The sequence below is a fragment of the Pempheris klunzingeri genome, chromosome 12 (genome assembly GCF_042242105.1).
Source record: "Pempheris klunzingeri isolate RE-2024b chromosome 12, fPemKlu1.hap1, whole genome shotgun sequence".
NCBI lineage: Eukaryota > Metazoa > Chordata > Actinopteri > Acropomatiformes > Pempheridae > Pempheris > Pempheris klunzingeri.
The window spans coordinates 7466275-7483570 of NC_092023.1; the positions used below are offsets into that span (position 1 = coordinate 7466275).

The window sequence follows — 17296 nt, forward strand, 5'->3', positions numbered from 1 at the left end:
CTATCAGCGTGCAGCTCGCACAGTCAGTCAAGTCAGTCAGTCAGTCCGTCCGTCAGACAGTCAGTCAGTCAGTCAGCCTGCACACCAGCCTCACAGCACAGATGAGCCTTTTCCTGGTGAAATGCTGTCAGTCCCCCCCCCCATTGAACTCTCTGTTCACGTCTGACTCTATTCACGTGTCCATATGAGCACATGGGCAGCAGTAGTTGATGTCTGAGTTTTACATTTGCATTAGTGCTCAGAGGAAGACGTCCCAGCAAGAGCAGCCTAAATCAAATGGAAGCGTAATCAAATGCATACTAGCAGATAAGCACCCCTAATCCAGAAATAGATCCATATTTGTTAGGATTTTATGTGACACCTTTGCATCTTTCCACAAATTCAGCCTGTTTCTGCGACTGGTGTGTGTGCCTTTGTTTCAGTGTTCTGATCAGGACCGTCTGTGTGTGTCAGGCCTTGCCAGGCGGCTGAAATAGACTCCACGGGAGGGAGTGCTCTCTCACAGGCGTCCGTTACAGGCCTGGCCACATCTGCAGCGGGCCAGCCATCTGTACCCATTGTCTCGGAGGCACAACACAGCCCTGCACGCATGGCTGGCCTCGTAAAGACAGGCCCTTTCCCCTCTGTCCTCCTCCGTCCCTCACAATGCTCACAGCGTGGGGAAAAATGACTTCTTAATCAGTCAAAAGGGACGACAGACGTGGACCATCAAGCTAGAAGTAAACTCAATTTCAAGGTTAGGTTTTTTTTTTTCTCTCCGAAAGGACAGGAAACTTTAAAAGGTTAAGCCACTTTCACTATCATGTAAATTCTGTTGTCCACTGGGTCAAAGTATCTCCACAAAATGGGCAATGTGCATGCTGACATTAGCCATAACTTCACTGGTTTATTACTTTTATCTTACCTCTACGCGAGTCTAGATTGTTTTATAACGGGAGAGCCACACAACAAACATACACAGAGTAGCTGAGGTGAGAAGAAGAGACTTCAAGAAAGATAAAAATAGTGGAAAACAAAGGCAAATAATCTCGAACTGCCTCTGAATTTGTACGAACGCACTGCACTTGCACTCAAATTTTGGGATGCAGTGGGAAATAAGCAGCTCACCTCTTTGATGATGTGATTTGATGAACCTTTTCTCTATGTGCCTGATACCCCAATATCTGCTATTGATTAGACCTGCTACTGTTGACTGTATGTGGCCTTAATACTTTTTTTTTTTTTTTTACTTTTTAAGTCTGTTCACATACACTCAGCCATAACTGTGGGCACATGAAAGGCAGCTCTTATTTGTAATAATTATTCAGTTTATGCCGACAGAGATAAAGCAGCATTGTTAGAAATGAAAGCAGGCATTATGTGTGTTATTTGCCACTCTCCTGCAGTATTGATAATGAGGATTTATTATGGCACAGTTGACAATGAATGCAATGTGCATGCGTTAGTGGGAGGGATTATCCACCAAGTAGGGCAAGTGGCTGAGGCTAAGGACTGCAATTCCATCGAGCCTAGTTCATTTCAGTCATCCGCTCAGTGCACAGACGGGACAAGGAGAACAATTTCAGCGCTGCTTATTTGTCAAAGCCCCCCCCCAACAACAACAACAACAACAACAACAACTACAAAAAAAAAAAGTGAAAATGGTAAAGTACATGCGACAGCACAGCGAGCTGAAACCCGAAGAGGTCCTGTCGGAGTCTGATGCGTCCATGGACCAGCAGGATTTCGGAGAGATGTCCGACTATTCTTTCAGCGACGTTTTCTACTCCAAATGTTCCGCAATGGACCAAATCGGCACTTTTATGAAGAACGTGCAAGTGCTGCTCGATGCGGCAAATTACATAGAAAATATCGAGAAGAACAGCGGAAGTAAGTAAACAGGGGCTGTAGGGGATATTAACACGTAATGCGCCGAGCAGACAACAATAGAGGCGAAGGCGACAAAAGACGCGCAGCGGACAGATGAACCGGCCCGACAGCAGCCAGTGAGAATTCACCTGCTGGTGCAAAACTGCTCTCTGACCGACCACACACTCACAGAATAACATCAGTGGAAAGGAAGTGGGAAAATTGCCTGCATTTTGAATTCAGGAAGCAGTTGCATCGTCTGTGAGCGATTTTATTGCAACAATAGCCTGCAGCTAAATGATCCGCTCCCATTAAAACTGCTCCTTTGCAGACCACGGCAGGCTTAATTCAACGAGCACGATTCAGTGTGTGTGTGTGTGTGTGTTATTTTAAATAAGCTGGCATGTGTGCACACTTGGGTTAATACGTGCAGACGTTTATGGTGTTTGAGACTCCTAAATTCCTATCTCATCTTTTTTTTTTATCTCCGCTTATCGCAGCTCCTCTCACGATTCAGTCCATTCAAAGATCGCATCCACGCAAAGATATCGCATTCACGGAGCTTGTTGCAGACGTAAACTACAGTTTAGGTATTATTTCGCCTAAAAAAATGCCCAATTCAAAGCCCACCTATCATTATCTGAGGCAGCTGCTGCTTCCTTGTATGTGTTGTTCACATGGTTTCCACATGGAACAAATTGTAAAGTTTTCATTGGTCGGGACACATGTTCCCAGCGCGAGAGTCACTGCGCACAGCCAATCACACGCAGGTTCATGTCTGACGTCGCATGTTACTGGGATGGAGGGTTCATGGGAGCTGTAGGCGTTTTTTTTTTTTTTTGAGCAACAGTGAGAAAACTAGAGCAGAAATGTGTTTTGACAAAATATGCTTGTTTAAGGGGCCACTTCAGCTGAGCAGTGGCTGAGCACAAGATGGACAATTACAAAATGTTAATCCAAAAAAAAATGTCCTGTGGTGATATTAATAAGAGTTGTAGTCCTCTGGGTTCTTTAAGTTTAATTCCACTGTCGCATGTTTAAATATGATTTAGAATTCAGGTCAGATGAGGTCGCATCCATCATGCAAATATAAGCTTTCCTGAAGCCTGTTGCTGGTAGCGTGTTTGTAAAAACTGTACAATCTATTTAATCCTCTTGATCTTTTTCATCACCAGAATGTGAGCACGGGTACGCTTCTACATACCCTGCTACCCAGACTGCACATCAACAGAAACAGCGTAAATTCAAGAACAGGAAATTGGACAATATTCACAATAGGTGGGTTAATGTCTTGGAAAAAGGTCCTCAAACTAAATACTAGGTCGTGCATTTTATGCATAGATTAGAAAAGAGTCCTCCCTGATACACAATCATTAATAGAATTCTTATCGTTAATGTTAATCGTTAATATAACTCTTGGATCTGTTTTGTGAATATAGATTGTATGATATGCTGTATTTCTCATTATTAAGACTTATATAACTTATGATATTAATATTTATTTATTTCAACAGGTCAGCGCACAATGAACTGGAAAAAAATAGGTGAGTAAAACACCAGTTTTATGCATGTTTATGTCAGAGACATGATGACGATAGTAAAACATTACGACAAGGATGGTTTTCTTAGATGTCTACTTCCATCTTACGTCAATCAACTTTTCTTATATGGGCACAACAAGGCTCAAAACGTGGACGTGCATTAGTCATACAGAAGAGGGAGAAAGAAAAACTCCATAGTTTTTAAACTAGCAAACGAGGTGCTCAGGGAGTATATCTCGAGAGCCAAAAGAAAGCTTCAAGCTGATATACCAAACGCTCTCTCCCTTCTGCCATGTTTGCATATCTTGGAGCTATACCATACTATTTCATAACATGATGCACTGCAGGCCAATGAATCAGGTTATCATCATCACAGGACCTCAAATAAGCATTTCTATCAACAACTTGGAAATTCGCCTTTTGTATACGATAGTGTGCGTTTTGCAAGGCAAATGGAGGGAAGGTGTGCTGCAGCCTCAGTGGCAGCGCTGATCCTGGAGGACATGCAGACATTTCCCCTGTCAGCAAACGGGAACCGTCTGTTTCCAGACAACAGGGCTCCTTCCTGAGAGATTCTCAGCTGCAAATCTAACAGCAGCTTGCTTCTATCGCTCCAGGATGAGGCTGCCGCTGCTTTGAGCAGGGATGTCAGGACACATTTATCCTAAAATTAAATGCCCTGTTAATATCCGAGAGCAAACCATGTGTGTGAGAATCTCCGTGTCATGAATGCACCATCTGATGAGAAAAAAAATGGCATCTTCAAGAGGAAGGCTTATTTCATATGGGATTATTTTTTTTTAATAACAAAATGGTGGCCAATGCAGAGAGAAGAGATGACATCACAACTTGACCTACATTTTACTCCATTCTTTGAAAGGATAGTGAGTGTCCTTTGCCAGTTTCTGCATTGTTGAGACCACAGGCCCAGAGGTCTCAGTGGATCAGAAACAGAGCGTCGTGCTGACCTCAGCAGCTTTTTAAATCTGGGGCCAGACAGATCCATATGTAATTGCGAAGGAGTCAGATGGTTTGGCTAACTAACAAAATGGATAAACAGATAAATCAGGTGCCTGTATACCTTGACTGTTACATTACTCATCACAAATGGATTAATGGCTTAATAATTAGAATTGATCAGGGCCAATCAAATAGTTGTCTGCCTTAACTATTACAATACTAATCAAATTGGATAAGGAGGAAATATTATAATCTGACTTAATCAGGATCAGTTGCAAGGACAATAATACATTAGTCTGGATCATCTTTCAGTTTTCTGCCATGCATAATTGCCGTATTATGCACATTACTCCATGCGTGCTGTCTGTCAAGAGAACTGACCATTCTTGATTGTGTCTCCTCCCACAGACGAGCACATCTCCGTCTGTGTTTGGAGAGGCTGAAGTCCCTCATCCCTCTGGGACCAGACTGCAGTCGGCACACCACACTGGGACTGCTCAACAAGGCCAAAGCACATATCAAGGTGTGGTACTCTAAAGCAGCCTCTGTAGTACGGTGCCATCATGGGATTAAGGGCTACATTCAGTCCATTTTTTTTTGCTCAAAAGTAGTATTTACATATTTAGCTACTGTTGTCACTACCTCCTTTCCCTTTAACTGTAATATTTAGTAACACCAGTTTGGGAAAGCAGTAGTAGAAACATAACCATGCAGCCGAGACATGCTTTAACAATAGCAATAGCTCCATTCTATTCAAGTGTCCCAGTAAGCAATGGGAGTGTGACAGCGAGTCGGCAGGCATAATAGCAGGCAGCTACATAGAATTCAGCCATCATTAATTTCATTTTATTATTTACTCTTTTTCCTACAGTAACAATTCAAAATGTCATCAGCGAAAAGTCTTTGCAATGGTTCATTTAAAACATTTCATCTCTTTTCTATGTCGTTTTGGACAAAAGCATCTGCCAATTGAATAAATGCATCTATTTGCGTGCATAATTAAGTTTTACACTCTCAAAAAAAAAGAAAAATTTGTGCTCATTGCCGACGTATCACTAGAATTAAGACATATCTGGCTGCTTCATTGAATTAAAATGGCAGGTGTAATTTTGACAGCAACTGTAGATCCTGCAGTTCTACACAGGGTGACTTAAACAGAAGAGGCCTTTGGTCCATTTGATTCCAATCTAAAACCCACTGTGAATCAATAGTGATAGCTCATAAAATACATGCCAAAAATAAAAATCAGAAAAGATTTTTAGAGCAAAATTGAATTTAGCTTTCACTCTCGCCCACATTCTTTGGTTTCTCCACGAGGTTCAAGCTGCTGTCTATCAGGTGTGATCACAGTGCAGCTCCATTATCTACACAGATAGAATATTTAGCTGGAAATATACTTGAAATTCTATACATTCTCAGGTTTGTTGGTTCAACACCTGTTGCTGGATGAAAGTGTACTGGACGACAAAGATGTAAAAGCGCTCCCTGCTTGTTCTGTAATCATAGCGTTTTTTTGCTTGGCTCCATGTTTAAACTAAAGATTAAGGACAGCAAACATAATTTATGGCAAATTGACACCAATCTGGTGATGACTTGTCACTCAAGCGGCTCACATTAAAAGTGGTTAAAGGAGATAATGACTATGTTTAGCTACAGAGACGTTAAGGGTTTTCCCCAGGCACTTCTACATAGTCAGTTTTCTCAGAACCATTAGATGAACTGCACCTTAAGGCACTTTGGCCTCAGCATTAGGACATAATAGTTGCTGCCTGGTTATTTCAGCTTGAACCATTTGAACCTTGCTGAGACTTTGATTAGGTCCCATGCCTTTCACACCACTGGATGACGGGAACAGTACCCTGACCACTGGTCTTGAGAGCACTAGATCTGTCCCGATTGTTAGGAGTGCTCGCCTGAATGGATCACTGAGTGTATCTGAACTACATGAGACTGATGATTGGCACAAATGATCCTGTAGTGTTAAAGAATCAAAGACTCAACACGTTGGCTCCCCTGATGGTTGCAGTCGAAGCCTATATTTTTTTGAAAATATTGAATTTTCTTGAGCCCAGTCGGTGCAGCAGTGTGAAGCAGTTGACAAATGATTGAGGGCTGCAATAACAAAACAATCATGGCAGCAGTCTGCACCAGTTTATAACAGCAGGGGGTAATGGATAAACTACCTATGGTGTCAACTGTTGACTTTGGACTTGCCTGTTAAAAGTCCAGGAAACGTGGCTTCTAAATGCTGCTGTGTTGTATTTTTGGAACCAGAAGTTGTGCATGAGAGTGAACGGCTGCAGGTGCAGCCAGCAATAAACTCACAGCTGCAGGAAGCAAGAAAAAAACACACATCCCCGTGAAATGTTAGAGGATGCATGGATTTAACAGTGTACCAAACTCCATTGCCATTTTATCACATTTTTGATTGTGGGAAAACTCAAACATTACTCAAAACTAGCAGCACTTACTTCCAACAAAGTCTCATCTTGTTGAATTGATTCTTGCTCACAAACACCCATTAGGGTGTATTTTCCCTCTCATCACTAAAATTTTATTGATGTAGAAGAAAAATTTATGTAAGTTTAAGGGGGTCCTAACCAGAAAAGAACTTTCATCAAACAATTTTTAATGTAGGGTAGTTTAGAGAATCAACTTAGGAAACATTAGAGGAAATAAAAAATTGCAGCATTGCAGTTCATATAATAGTCTTTTTGAATTTCATTAAGTTGTGAAATAAAATCAATATCAATTTTACAAACATCATCTTTATTTGCCAGCCATTTCTGCTACTTGTAATTAGTCTTTATTTCTGTTGATATAGCCAGCTGTGCAGACACCACAGCAAATGTAGGTACTTTTTCCCCACCAGCAGTAAATCTTGTTCAACAACTGGCCCTCATAAATGTAAGAAGTTATTACTATGCTACAGCAGTAGTATGAATCAGTTTTTTTATTGATGACACGATAAGACGTGATGATTGGTGTGACGTGATGATTATTTAGGTTCACAGTGCATCTTCGGGCTTTCTTTCTTTCTTTCTTTCTCTTTTTCTTAGCTTAAGCAGACCTTCTTTAAGTGAGCTGTTTGTGTGAGTTAGATGAGACAGGAGGATTAACCTTTAAATGCTATCCATGATGTACAGTATTTTAAATCACTGCTGAACACCATAAATGAACCAAGACCAGCGACCAAGGTGGGGAAGTTTAAACAAACACATTGGAGCTAAGAAGGCAAAAAAATAAATGTTTCTGCCAAATGCAGGACAAGATGACCTTTATATTCAATTGTGTACTGAAACCCATAAACCAATTACTCCACCTTTTCCATCCCTGTCATCTTTCACTTATATCTACCTCACACAGACACAGCAGCCTGCTCTTCCTGTGTGTTGAATAATTCATCAGAAGGCACTGAGGGGCGTACACATTTGATGGCAGCAACAGCTACATATTAACATCTCATCACTGCATGTGAGACAAGCTCACTATCCTCTTGTGCATATAGTATGTTAATCATGAGGACCATCTAGAGAGGTGTAAGTGTAAAGGGGTCGTAATAGAGTGATGTAATGCAAAATAATCCACATAAACACTGAATGTGGCACACTGGATCCACACGCACTGATCGTCTTGATTATCTTTAAGTTTCTACAGAACCACACAATTAACTCTTTTGCATTTCTGTCTTTTAAGAAACTTGAAGATATGGACAGGAGGAGTCAGCACCAGCTGGACACCTTAGAGAGGGAACAAAGGCACCTGCAGAGGCAGCTAGCCCAGCTGCAGACTCATGGAGAGAGGGAGAGGGTCCGTACGGACAGCATGGGCTCCCGCATGGACTCTGACCGCTCAGAGTCTGACAGAGGTTAGTGTCCGAATTAGAGCATTTATCCAAGGGCAAGCCACAGAGTAGCGCTGGGGTTTATGCCAATCTGCACGGTTAAAAGTAGCTGTTAGCATCTACACACAGTTTCAGATATTTGGACACGATTCAGAAAATCAGTTTGAATTAATTTGCATTATGTGTTTGTTTTCGAGCAGAAGAGATTGAAGTTGATGTGGAAAGCACTGAGTTCTCCCATGGAGAAATGGACAGTGTAAGCACCAGTGGTGCAAGTGACCTGGATGACCACAGCAGCCGGCAGAGCTCAGCCAGTGACGAGGGCTACTCCACTTGCAGTCTAAAACAGACCTTCTCTGCTTAAAGCACCAGCCTATACTTTCACTTCAGCTGCAGTCTTTTATGGCTTTTACCTTTCAGAGTACCAGCTCCATTCTCCCTTGCAGTTTAGGTTAACTGTCTCCAGAAGAACAACCAGCCTGAATCCCACTTTTTCCCTGACAAATGAACCAGCCTTAAGTTCAACTCAGTCTAAACGTTTAAAATGTCTCCTTCCTAAAGCCATGGGGCTCCTCTACATCAGTCTGAAACATTTTTCACAACAGCCTCAAACGTAACTTCTCTGGAAATATACACTTTCCTCGTTTTAAAAGTTGACTTGACCCATCACCTGAATGTCCCTTATCCTATTACCAGCTTGAATCAATCACACCTGCACTCAATACTGATCCTGTAGAGGACCCATGATTGCGCCAGTGTCGAACACTAAAGGGGAAACTCTACCTTTAGTCATGTTGATCCTCTGAAACCAGCAAAAACACAAACAAACCCAATACCAGCTAAAAGCTCACCATTGGGAACGTTTGCTCCATTTGCCTTGTAAAAACATTGCCCCTTTTCTTTGGATAATATATCCAGATGACACTTCTTGTCTGTGTACAAGCCAGTGGCAAGGGCTACAATGTCTGCATTCCAAAATGTTTATTACTCTTCTATAACCTCTGCTTTAGGACCCACAACCATCATTGATCCATGTGGCGTCCCTCCTCTCGACATGGTATCCAAACAGGTGGTCTAGTCCACTCTTATTCTAATTTATTTTGCATATAATTATAGTATTTATTTTTGGTATATTTAATTTTACTGTAGCTAGGTCTTGGTCATGCTTGAATGAAAAAAAAAACAAAAAACTGCTGTTAATTTTTTTTTTTCTCTTTTTTTTCTGATGTTTACCAAATTACTTGACATGAAATTAATCCCCACTGAAACATACGCAGTGCTACAATTTTAAGACATTGCTCACTGGTGTTTTGTTGAAAAAAAAAAAGAAAAGAAGATACATCTCTTTCACACTGTGCGCAGATTCAGTTTTATTTAGACAGTAATAAGCTATCCCATTCTTGTCCAAGCACAAGGCTAAAGCAATAACGCGTCTAGTTTTATCATATCTTTAATGTTGGCTGTTTAGCACACTATTCTGTCCGTCCAACACTAAATTGCAGTTTCCTAGTTTCCCCACTTGCTCCACTAGTGGTATCAGTTATTACTAATCTGCAGTAAAAATGATTGTAATTGATTTAATAAAGCTATGGTGCATGTGTGTTGAATGTAGCTTGTCTAATCATGTTGTAATGTGCTTTGGATTGACAAGTCTTAAAAAAAAAGATGTCTGTAGCATGAATACAAACACTACAGAATACTAATTTTGGTTTGTACGTCAATGTTTAATACTGCATTTTTTTGTATTGTAGCAGAAAAAGTACAAGTTCAAATCCTTGAAATTTGGAGACTTCCCGTTAATAATTCAATGTATATTTGACAAACAGAATTGCACTGCTGACCTGGAAGAAACCATGAAACCAAATAAGACATTTCAATACGACCATTTATCCGCATTTTTTCTGGTCCAAGTCCTGAGTAGATCACCACCAAATTGTGTCTTAACATGGGTATATGACTCTTGCACAAAGTTCCTTGTTACAGGTCTTTTTTTCCCCCCCAACCTGTTTGGGAAACTATAAAATGCACTATGAAAAAGACTTTTAAAGGAGGTACATCAAAGCACACCCCAGAATGTTTTCTTTTGTGCTTAATCAGCCATCCAAGGTGACTTTTTTGCAAAAAATGTGCTGCTGGTCCCCTGCTAATACTTTGTTACAGTCCCTTATAACTGTCCCTGGAATCTTAATAAACCTCTACCACCCAGACATGAACCAACGTTGTCCTTTTTTTTGGCTACCTATAATTCAGATATTCATCTTGGGTGTCTTGTATTTGACTGACATACAGCAGTAGTTGCACAGCCTTAGCCTATCACATACCGAACAGGTCTGTCGTTAAAACTTCCCACTGAGGATCTTGAACTAACACAGTCGTACATGTCAAACAATAAAACTCATACTTTAATGGAAAACGGGTTGTATTAACAGTTGCTGCATACTGCTCATGAAATGGATTTAATAATATTGGTACAAGTCTTTACTGCCACCTACAGGATCTGACAAAGCCACAATGAAATATAATGTAAAACACAGTCAAAATGAGCTGGAAGCAATTATTTAAAAAACTGAAAACAAAAGGATGTTTATTTCACTGTTATATATACAGAATTTAAAACAAAAAATCAGCCATCTCAAATCAATACCATCATTAATGTTCAGGCTCTCCTGCAACAGATCAATGTTTAGAATCCATCTCCAAATGTACACACCAAATCTACAGGTGTGTATTTATACACATATTAGCAGGTACTTGGCCTCGGTTGGAACCTGGACGCAAACTCTACAGCTTTTCTGCAACACCACGTGCTGTTCTTATACAACTGGTGACCTTAACCCTAGTGAAGGGAAACTTCCCCCCATTTGGATTTGATGTGGTACCTACGTAATATATATTTATATATGAGAAAACTACATCAATATTTCAAAACAATGGTGTGCAAGCAATTTCTTTCAAAGCCTTCTTTACTTGAGAAACTTAAATCATGTATAAAACACAATGGAAAGCACCGATACAGCTAGTATATAGTGGACTATTATATACACACACAATATATTGGGTCATTGCGGCATTAGATGTCTGACGTTGTATTTTGACGTGTCATGGTACTGGGTCATAGGCTTGTCTGCTATGCCACATGTTCCCACTCCCACCTTTCCATTTACGCTTTCTGGAGATGCGAATATGCTCCTCTTTACCTACAAATAACAGAGAAGATTACGCAGATTAACCTGATTGTTTATTGGATACATTTTATACACATACAACAGATCATCTTTCTGCTGCAATTCATGGAGAGCGCACCACTAGTTTCAAGTTACCTGGCTCTGTGGTCACATAACACGCTGCAACATGCAATACCGTGCAGCCTGAAGGGATGTGGGTGAGCTAGTGGGTGAACTGGCTAAAATCCTGCTCTGGTGTCTGCTACCACTCTGTATATACATACCGATTTGGCTTCCCATGCCAAGATTCATGCAACTGTGTGAATTCACATTTTTGTTGGACCCTTTTTTAATCAATGTACTAAATTTTGATACTAGAAAAGCTCATTTCTGGCCATACATGCTACAGGTCCAGTTGGGCCTCCCTATGACATACTAGTTTCAATAAAATCTTTATGATCCCTGTTGGCAAACTGGCCACAGAAGTTCCTCATTGTTGAATTACCAAGATCTCAATAGAGAGGCAAAGTCCTTTACTTTCAGATGGACCACCATGGGAAAAATACCTATGGTAGTCAACAGCACGAGACACTATTTTGTTCTTATCCTGTTTAAATTGTGACATGAGTTACACATATAATGTTCATTAATTTAAAAGATAATTTTGCAAGTCTAGAAAGTTGCAGTATGAGGCTGTAAAAAATCATTAGAAGGACAAGACACTCAAACATAGCATAGGTGGCTTCAAGCCACTCTGCGCCAATAAAGCTACGATGTTCTCTGCTACGTATCAGGATGTAGTCAGATAACCAGGTAGAGGGGTCTGCTCATTCTTGGCTCAGTTTCTTAGCTGATAAAAGCACAGAAAGCTGCTCGATAAAACACATCAGGTAAGACAGCTTTGCATTTGTGAGAGGAACATAGTTACATTTCCTAGCTAGCTAGCTAGCAGGTGACGTACACCATTGGAGCTGAGAATGTAATTCACTAAATATCTTATGACAAACTGCAACTTTCTACATGTGCAAAATTCTTTTAAATTGACAAACACCAACACGTGGGGACAATTCAAAAAGAATCAAAAACTTATTTGTCTGTGACCTTTGACGACCGTACATATATTATCCAGAATAAGGTCCCATGGGGCAAACCAGAGGGGGGAAAGACTGCCTCTCTATTGTGGTAAGACATCTGCCAGTGGCCATGTATTGCCTTGCTAATTTAAATATAGTCCCCATGTGGGGATTCACTACAGAACCACAGCTGTGGAAAACATTATCAAGCAAGACATCTGCAATATATAACCAGTGTCCTCGGTGTTTACCCACCATGGGGACCCTCAAATAAAGTCCTGACTATAAAAAAAGAAAACATACCTGTCCTTTCTTGTTCTTTGAGTAGGCTTTGTTGTTGAACTGTTGCCACTTTGACTTTTGCTCCTCCCTCTCTTGCTCCAATTCCTTCATCCTCTGTACCTTCTTCTGGGCTTTCTTCTTCTTATACTCTCTCTGCTCTGCTATCTGCTCTTTCCTAGAGAGAAAGACAGGAGGATAAACCTTTAAATGCTATTCATGATGTACAAATACAATGACAAATTAAAACAAATATTTAATAACAACATTAGGAAGTCAAGCATATAGTATAACCTGAGGAAAAACTGCATTAATGGAACCATAAGAATGAAAGACAAAATATATGTAGGTTTAGTATTGTATATACTGACCAATCATACATTAATAGAAACTCCACTGAAGCCTTTTGCAATTGATGAAATCAATATCACATGGAATATATACAAGGAGTCTCATTCTGTGGTATGTGCATGTAAACGATCTTTGTGTACAATGACAACACTGGGTTCTCATTTGCAAAACAGAACCAAAAAAAGTCACCAAAGAAACTGCTGGTGTTGCATATTAAATGTTTACTAGGGGTTCTAGAGTCAGATGTAATTTCAAACCAGCAATGATTAATAGTGATTCTGAAACTGCGTTGAGAAATTGTCAACACAATGTCTGACAACAGACATTGATATTAGTAAATACTTTGGGAGAAATTTTATGTTTCCAGTGGTGTTGAGTCTCCCAATGGCAGTGCTAAAAGCTCCCGAGTGGCCGGTTTAGCCAAAGCTCCAAGAAATACAGCCATAAAATTTAAAGCAGGTAGCAATTACATTAAGTGAGTGAGAAAAGACATTTTTCTTCATACCTTGACTTTGGCTTTCCACTCCCATCCTCATCAGAACGCTTCCCCTCTTCTGCTGGTTTGAGATTCAGCAGGGGAATCACTTCAGCATTCCCGTATCCAGAGAAGGTAACTGCTGCAGTGCCGTTCTCTCGGTCTATCTCCTCAATCTCAGCCTCATACACCCTGCCAAAGAATCACGTCTGTAAGCAGGTGAGTATGAGCCAAAGACTCAAGCTCTACTAAATAAACAAAGCTTAACATTAACACTTCATGATAAGTGAATCTGTGATACGCATTTACATGATATTCTTACAACATTTTCTATGATTACAATTTATTTTTAAACCAACACATTAAAAATACATTATGGTTGCACAGTTGGCTAGGGAAAATATAAATCCTGTACACTTTGGGCCAGAATTCATTTCTAGCCAATCGCCACTTTCAAATACGCATTACAAAGCTAATATTGCACTCTACTTTAGACAAGTCTTGGTTGTGTATAGTTTTTCCAACTTTCTGAGAAATTGAGAATGATATGGGCAGTTAAGTCACATTTTTAAGACAAACAGTTATCTTCTGTACAGACTGAAAGAACTCAAATGTTTATGTTATGAATAATATATGAATAGAAGAAGTGGTCTTAAGATAAACAATTAACATTGATGGACAAAACCTAACCTATAAACCATTATGCTAATTCAGATAGAGAACTCAAATTGGAGTGCTATAAATCATGCGGTTGCATGTAATATCTTCTTGAGAAGAGGCTGGTGATACTCACTGTCCATCTTGACTCCACTGAGCCATACACCTATCCCCCACTTTCCAGCCGTGCTTCAGGGGGACGGTTTCTGAGCCATTGGTGCTGGAAGCACTTTCAGTGGGCTGTGAGCTTAGCAGGTCTGTTGTCAAATCAATGACTTCCTGTAGACAAAACAATCAAATGTGACATCTAACTCTTTCAGACTCCAAGGAATACTTAAATAACATTTTCTTGCAAATGAGAATGTTTCTTATAATTTTTTGAAACAATCCTTACAATTTAAAGGGAAAACTGCAAATATATGAAAACAAATTAAAGCAAATGAGCATAAAGTTGAGAATTTTTAGGTTGCAAAACCGTAATTACCTACTTGAAATTTCAGAGTGGATTTCAAACCACAAAAATTCAGATATATAGTTTTCAGAAAACCTCATTAAGATGAATTGAGAGGCATTTAATTGTCACCACTGAGTATTAAGTAAATGTAAAGATTCAGTGTTTAGTTGCTTATAAAACTAAAATTATTACGTTTCTTTACCAAAACAGAATCAATCACTTTGATGATTTCATTCAGACACACAAACCTGCAAGTCTTTCTGGAGCTTAAGGAGGTCTTCATTTTCTGGATCGGTGGATAAGGCGACTTCTACTTGCTGTAGCTGGGCTTTGTAGCTGCTTAACTGTTTCACCAAGTCGTCCGACATCTGTGAAAGAGGACAGTTTCCTAGAAAAGTTTGCTAGCACGGTCAATAAGCTAAAGGGTAAACTTCATAAATTATCGAGCCGGGTTAGATTAGCAACAACATTATCCGACATAAAGCTCGTGTAGTGTAGTAATATCGTAAATGTGAAATGTATGAAACCTGAGCTGCCCCAAATCTGAAGGAAAACCGTGTCATATGTGACAATATTCACGTTAGCTTAATGCTAAAACGGTTAGCAAGATCCCTCGGCCCTCTCTTTCGTCGACGTAAATAAATAAATAAGACGTACAGCGGCTAATGCTACCTATGAGCGGCCGAGAGACCATCGCAAAAATAAGGGTAGTGTATAATCTTACCTTGGTATAAATGTTCTTGGTCGATAAATTCCGTTCGCATTCAAATCTTGAATCAAAAATTCGTGAAGAAAAACGACTGCTTAAAAGAACAGTGCGCTCTCCTTCTCCCCGTACACAAATAGCAAACCGGAAACCCGTCAGTGACTCTCGCGATAACAACGAGGATCCCGTCGAGTACAAAGAGGAGCGGCTCGTTAGCGCCCCCAGAGGCACCGCTGCATCATGCTTCAGTCTGCAGCTCACACACACACACACATCACATGTAAACACGGCTGTATGGCGGCTGTTGTGTCTGACTTGTTGGATCAAAAGATGAAACCATTAATGGACTAAAGTACCAAAAGGATGATAGCCCCCCCCTCCTACATTTACAAGATTTTTAAAATAGTACTGTATAGTTAGTTTAACTTCTTCAAGCCTCCAAGAAGTATTAAATTGTTTGAGAGGGGAAATCATATTAAAGTACCAACAATTCATATACATAAAGGTAGACATGACTTTGTATTTAGTAGTTCAAAGCTAAAAGAGGTTGGGAACCACTTCCATGAGCCACCCTGTTATCTAAAGCATGGTGTCCTCCTTTCTAGATATTGTAGTTTAGATAAGTAGTGCTTCAACAAAACATACTAGACATCATACTTTAGTAGATCATGACAGTGACTCTAATATAGCTCAATGTAGATTAAAAAAAAAATACTCCTAATGAATAGATTTGATTAAGTCATTGCAGCATTGCGTAATTGCAAGCTGGTAGGCATGCTTACTTAAAATGCTGTCAGGGCCGTCAAGCAGGGTAGAACTTGCAGAAACTTGGGCGCACAAGATCGAGCCTATCTATCTATCTATCTATCTATCTATCGTTGTGTTATCTGAGGGCCTGAGCAGCCACAAAGTCTTCTAAGAAAGCCAGAGATGGTGAGGTGGGCTCAAGACGCCGTCCTCACCATCACCACCTCCATGAGTAGGAGGAGGAGCAAGACGATGAAGGATGACAGTAAGTCCCAGTAAAGGACGCCTCCGGGAGAATCTAATATGATCAACATCTCCAATTAAGAGCCGAGTAATGATCAGCGTTATTAATGCATTCTCTTGGATTTACTCCACTTTGTTATGAGGACAGAGTACATTTGTGTAGCTGCAATTTGTATTCTTGCACTAGTGACTGATCTCAGCATACGGATCTGACCATCCATAGATTCAAGTATTATTTAAAGCTTCTTTCAGGGTATATCTGAACATTTCAGTCAGTGAAACAGAAATGCAGAAACATGCAGAGTGTAGTATCATTCCACTGTAATCTAATAGGCTACGTATATTACTTTTATGAAACAACAATAATGTTAATGTCACATTGAGCAAATGATTTCAGGGTCTGGGAGCAATACCAAATTGCTTTTGAATCTCCAGCAGATGAACTCCGCCCATTCCCGTCCTCACTGAAGTGGAGCCAGCTTCACAGATCCACAGCGTCAGATCAAGTCCATATAAAAGACGGACTCTCCCCTTCAGCCACAACAGATGAACAGATCTGTCTGAGCCTGCACTATCTGCAATGTAAGTCTGTTTTATGAAATGCCTTCCAAGGGACTTAACGGCAAGTTTTTATTCTTAAAGGTTGATAGAAGAACTATTTTTTAAAGAGTAGATGCATTTTTTTCTGATGACTTATCTGATGTTGGAAACTGGAACTAAATCACAGTTCTCTTTATTCCTTTAATACTTTTTGCCTTTTTAATATAGAGAAACACTTCTTTCTGATTTTTCCTTTGTTGGGGTCTGTTCTCTCACTGACGAATAGAAAAGAAGCACAGATTTCTTTCAACAATGTTTTCCAGAGAACAAAATGAAAAGACTCAACTGTTTGATGGCGTGTTCTTGAATGGATTATATTATTAGACTGCTGGCAAGCACAACTTCAAACCTCCC

The 17296-nt window shown here is 40.1% G+C and overlaps 2 protein-coding genes across 2 annotated transcripts; one reads left to right on the top strand and one right to left on the bottom strand.

The window, feature by feature from the left end:
- The first annotated feature begins 1502 nt into the window (after positions 1 to 1502).
- On the top strand, positions 1503 to 9661 carry LOC139210737 (max-interacting protein 1-like). The gene is made up of 6 exons (XM_070840871.1): positions 1503 to 1869; positions 3024 to 3126; positions 3363 to 3392; positions 4758 to 4872; positions 8046 to 8217; positions 8394 to 9661. Exons 1-6 carry the CDS (start codon positions 1641 to 1643, stop codon positions 8555 to 8557), a joined length of 813 nt encoding a protein of 270 aa, XP_070696972.1. The 5' UTR covers positions 1503 to 1640; the 3' UTR covers positions 8558 to 9661.
- A 916-nt stretch (positions 9662 to 10577) lies between these two features.
- smndc1 (survival motor neuron domain containing 1) lies at positions 10578 to 15502 on the bottom strand. The gene is made up of 6 exons (XM_070840869.1): positions 15371 to 15502; positions 14895 to 15014; positions 14329 to 14471; positions 13566 to 13727; positions 12734 to 12887; positions 10578 to 11390 (listed from the first exon to the last, which is right to left on the bottom strand). Exons 2-6 carry the CDS (start codon positions 15012 to 15014, stop codon positions 11253 to 11255), a joined length of 717 nt encoding a protein of 238 aa, XP_070696970.1. The 5' UTR covers positions 15371 to 15502; the 3' UTR covers positions 10578 to 11252.
- Positions 15503 to 17296: the final 1794 nt, after the last annotated feature.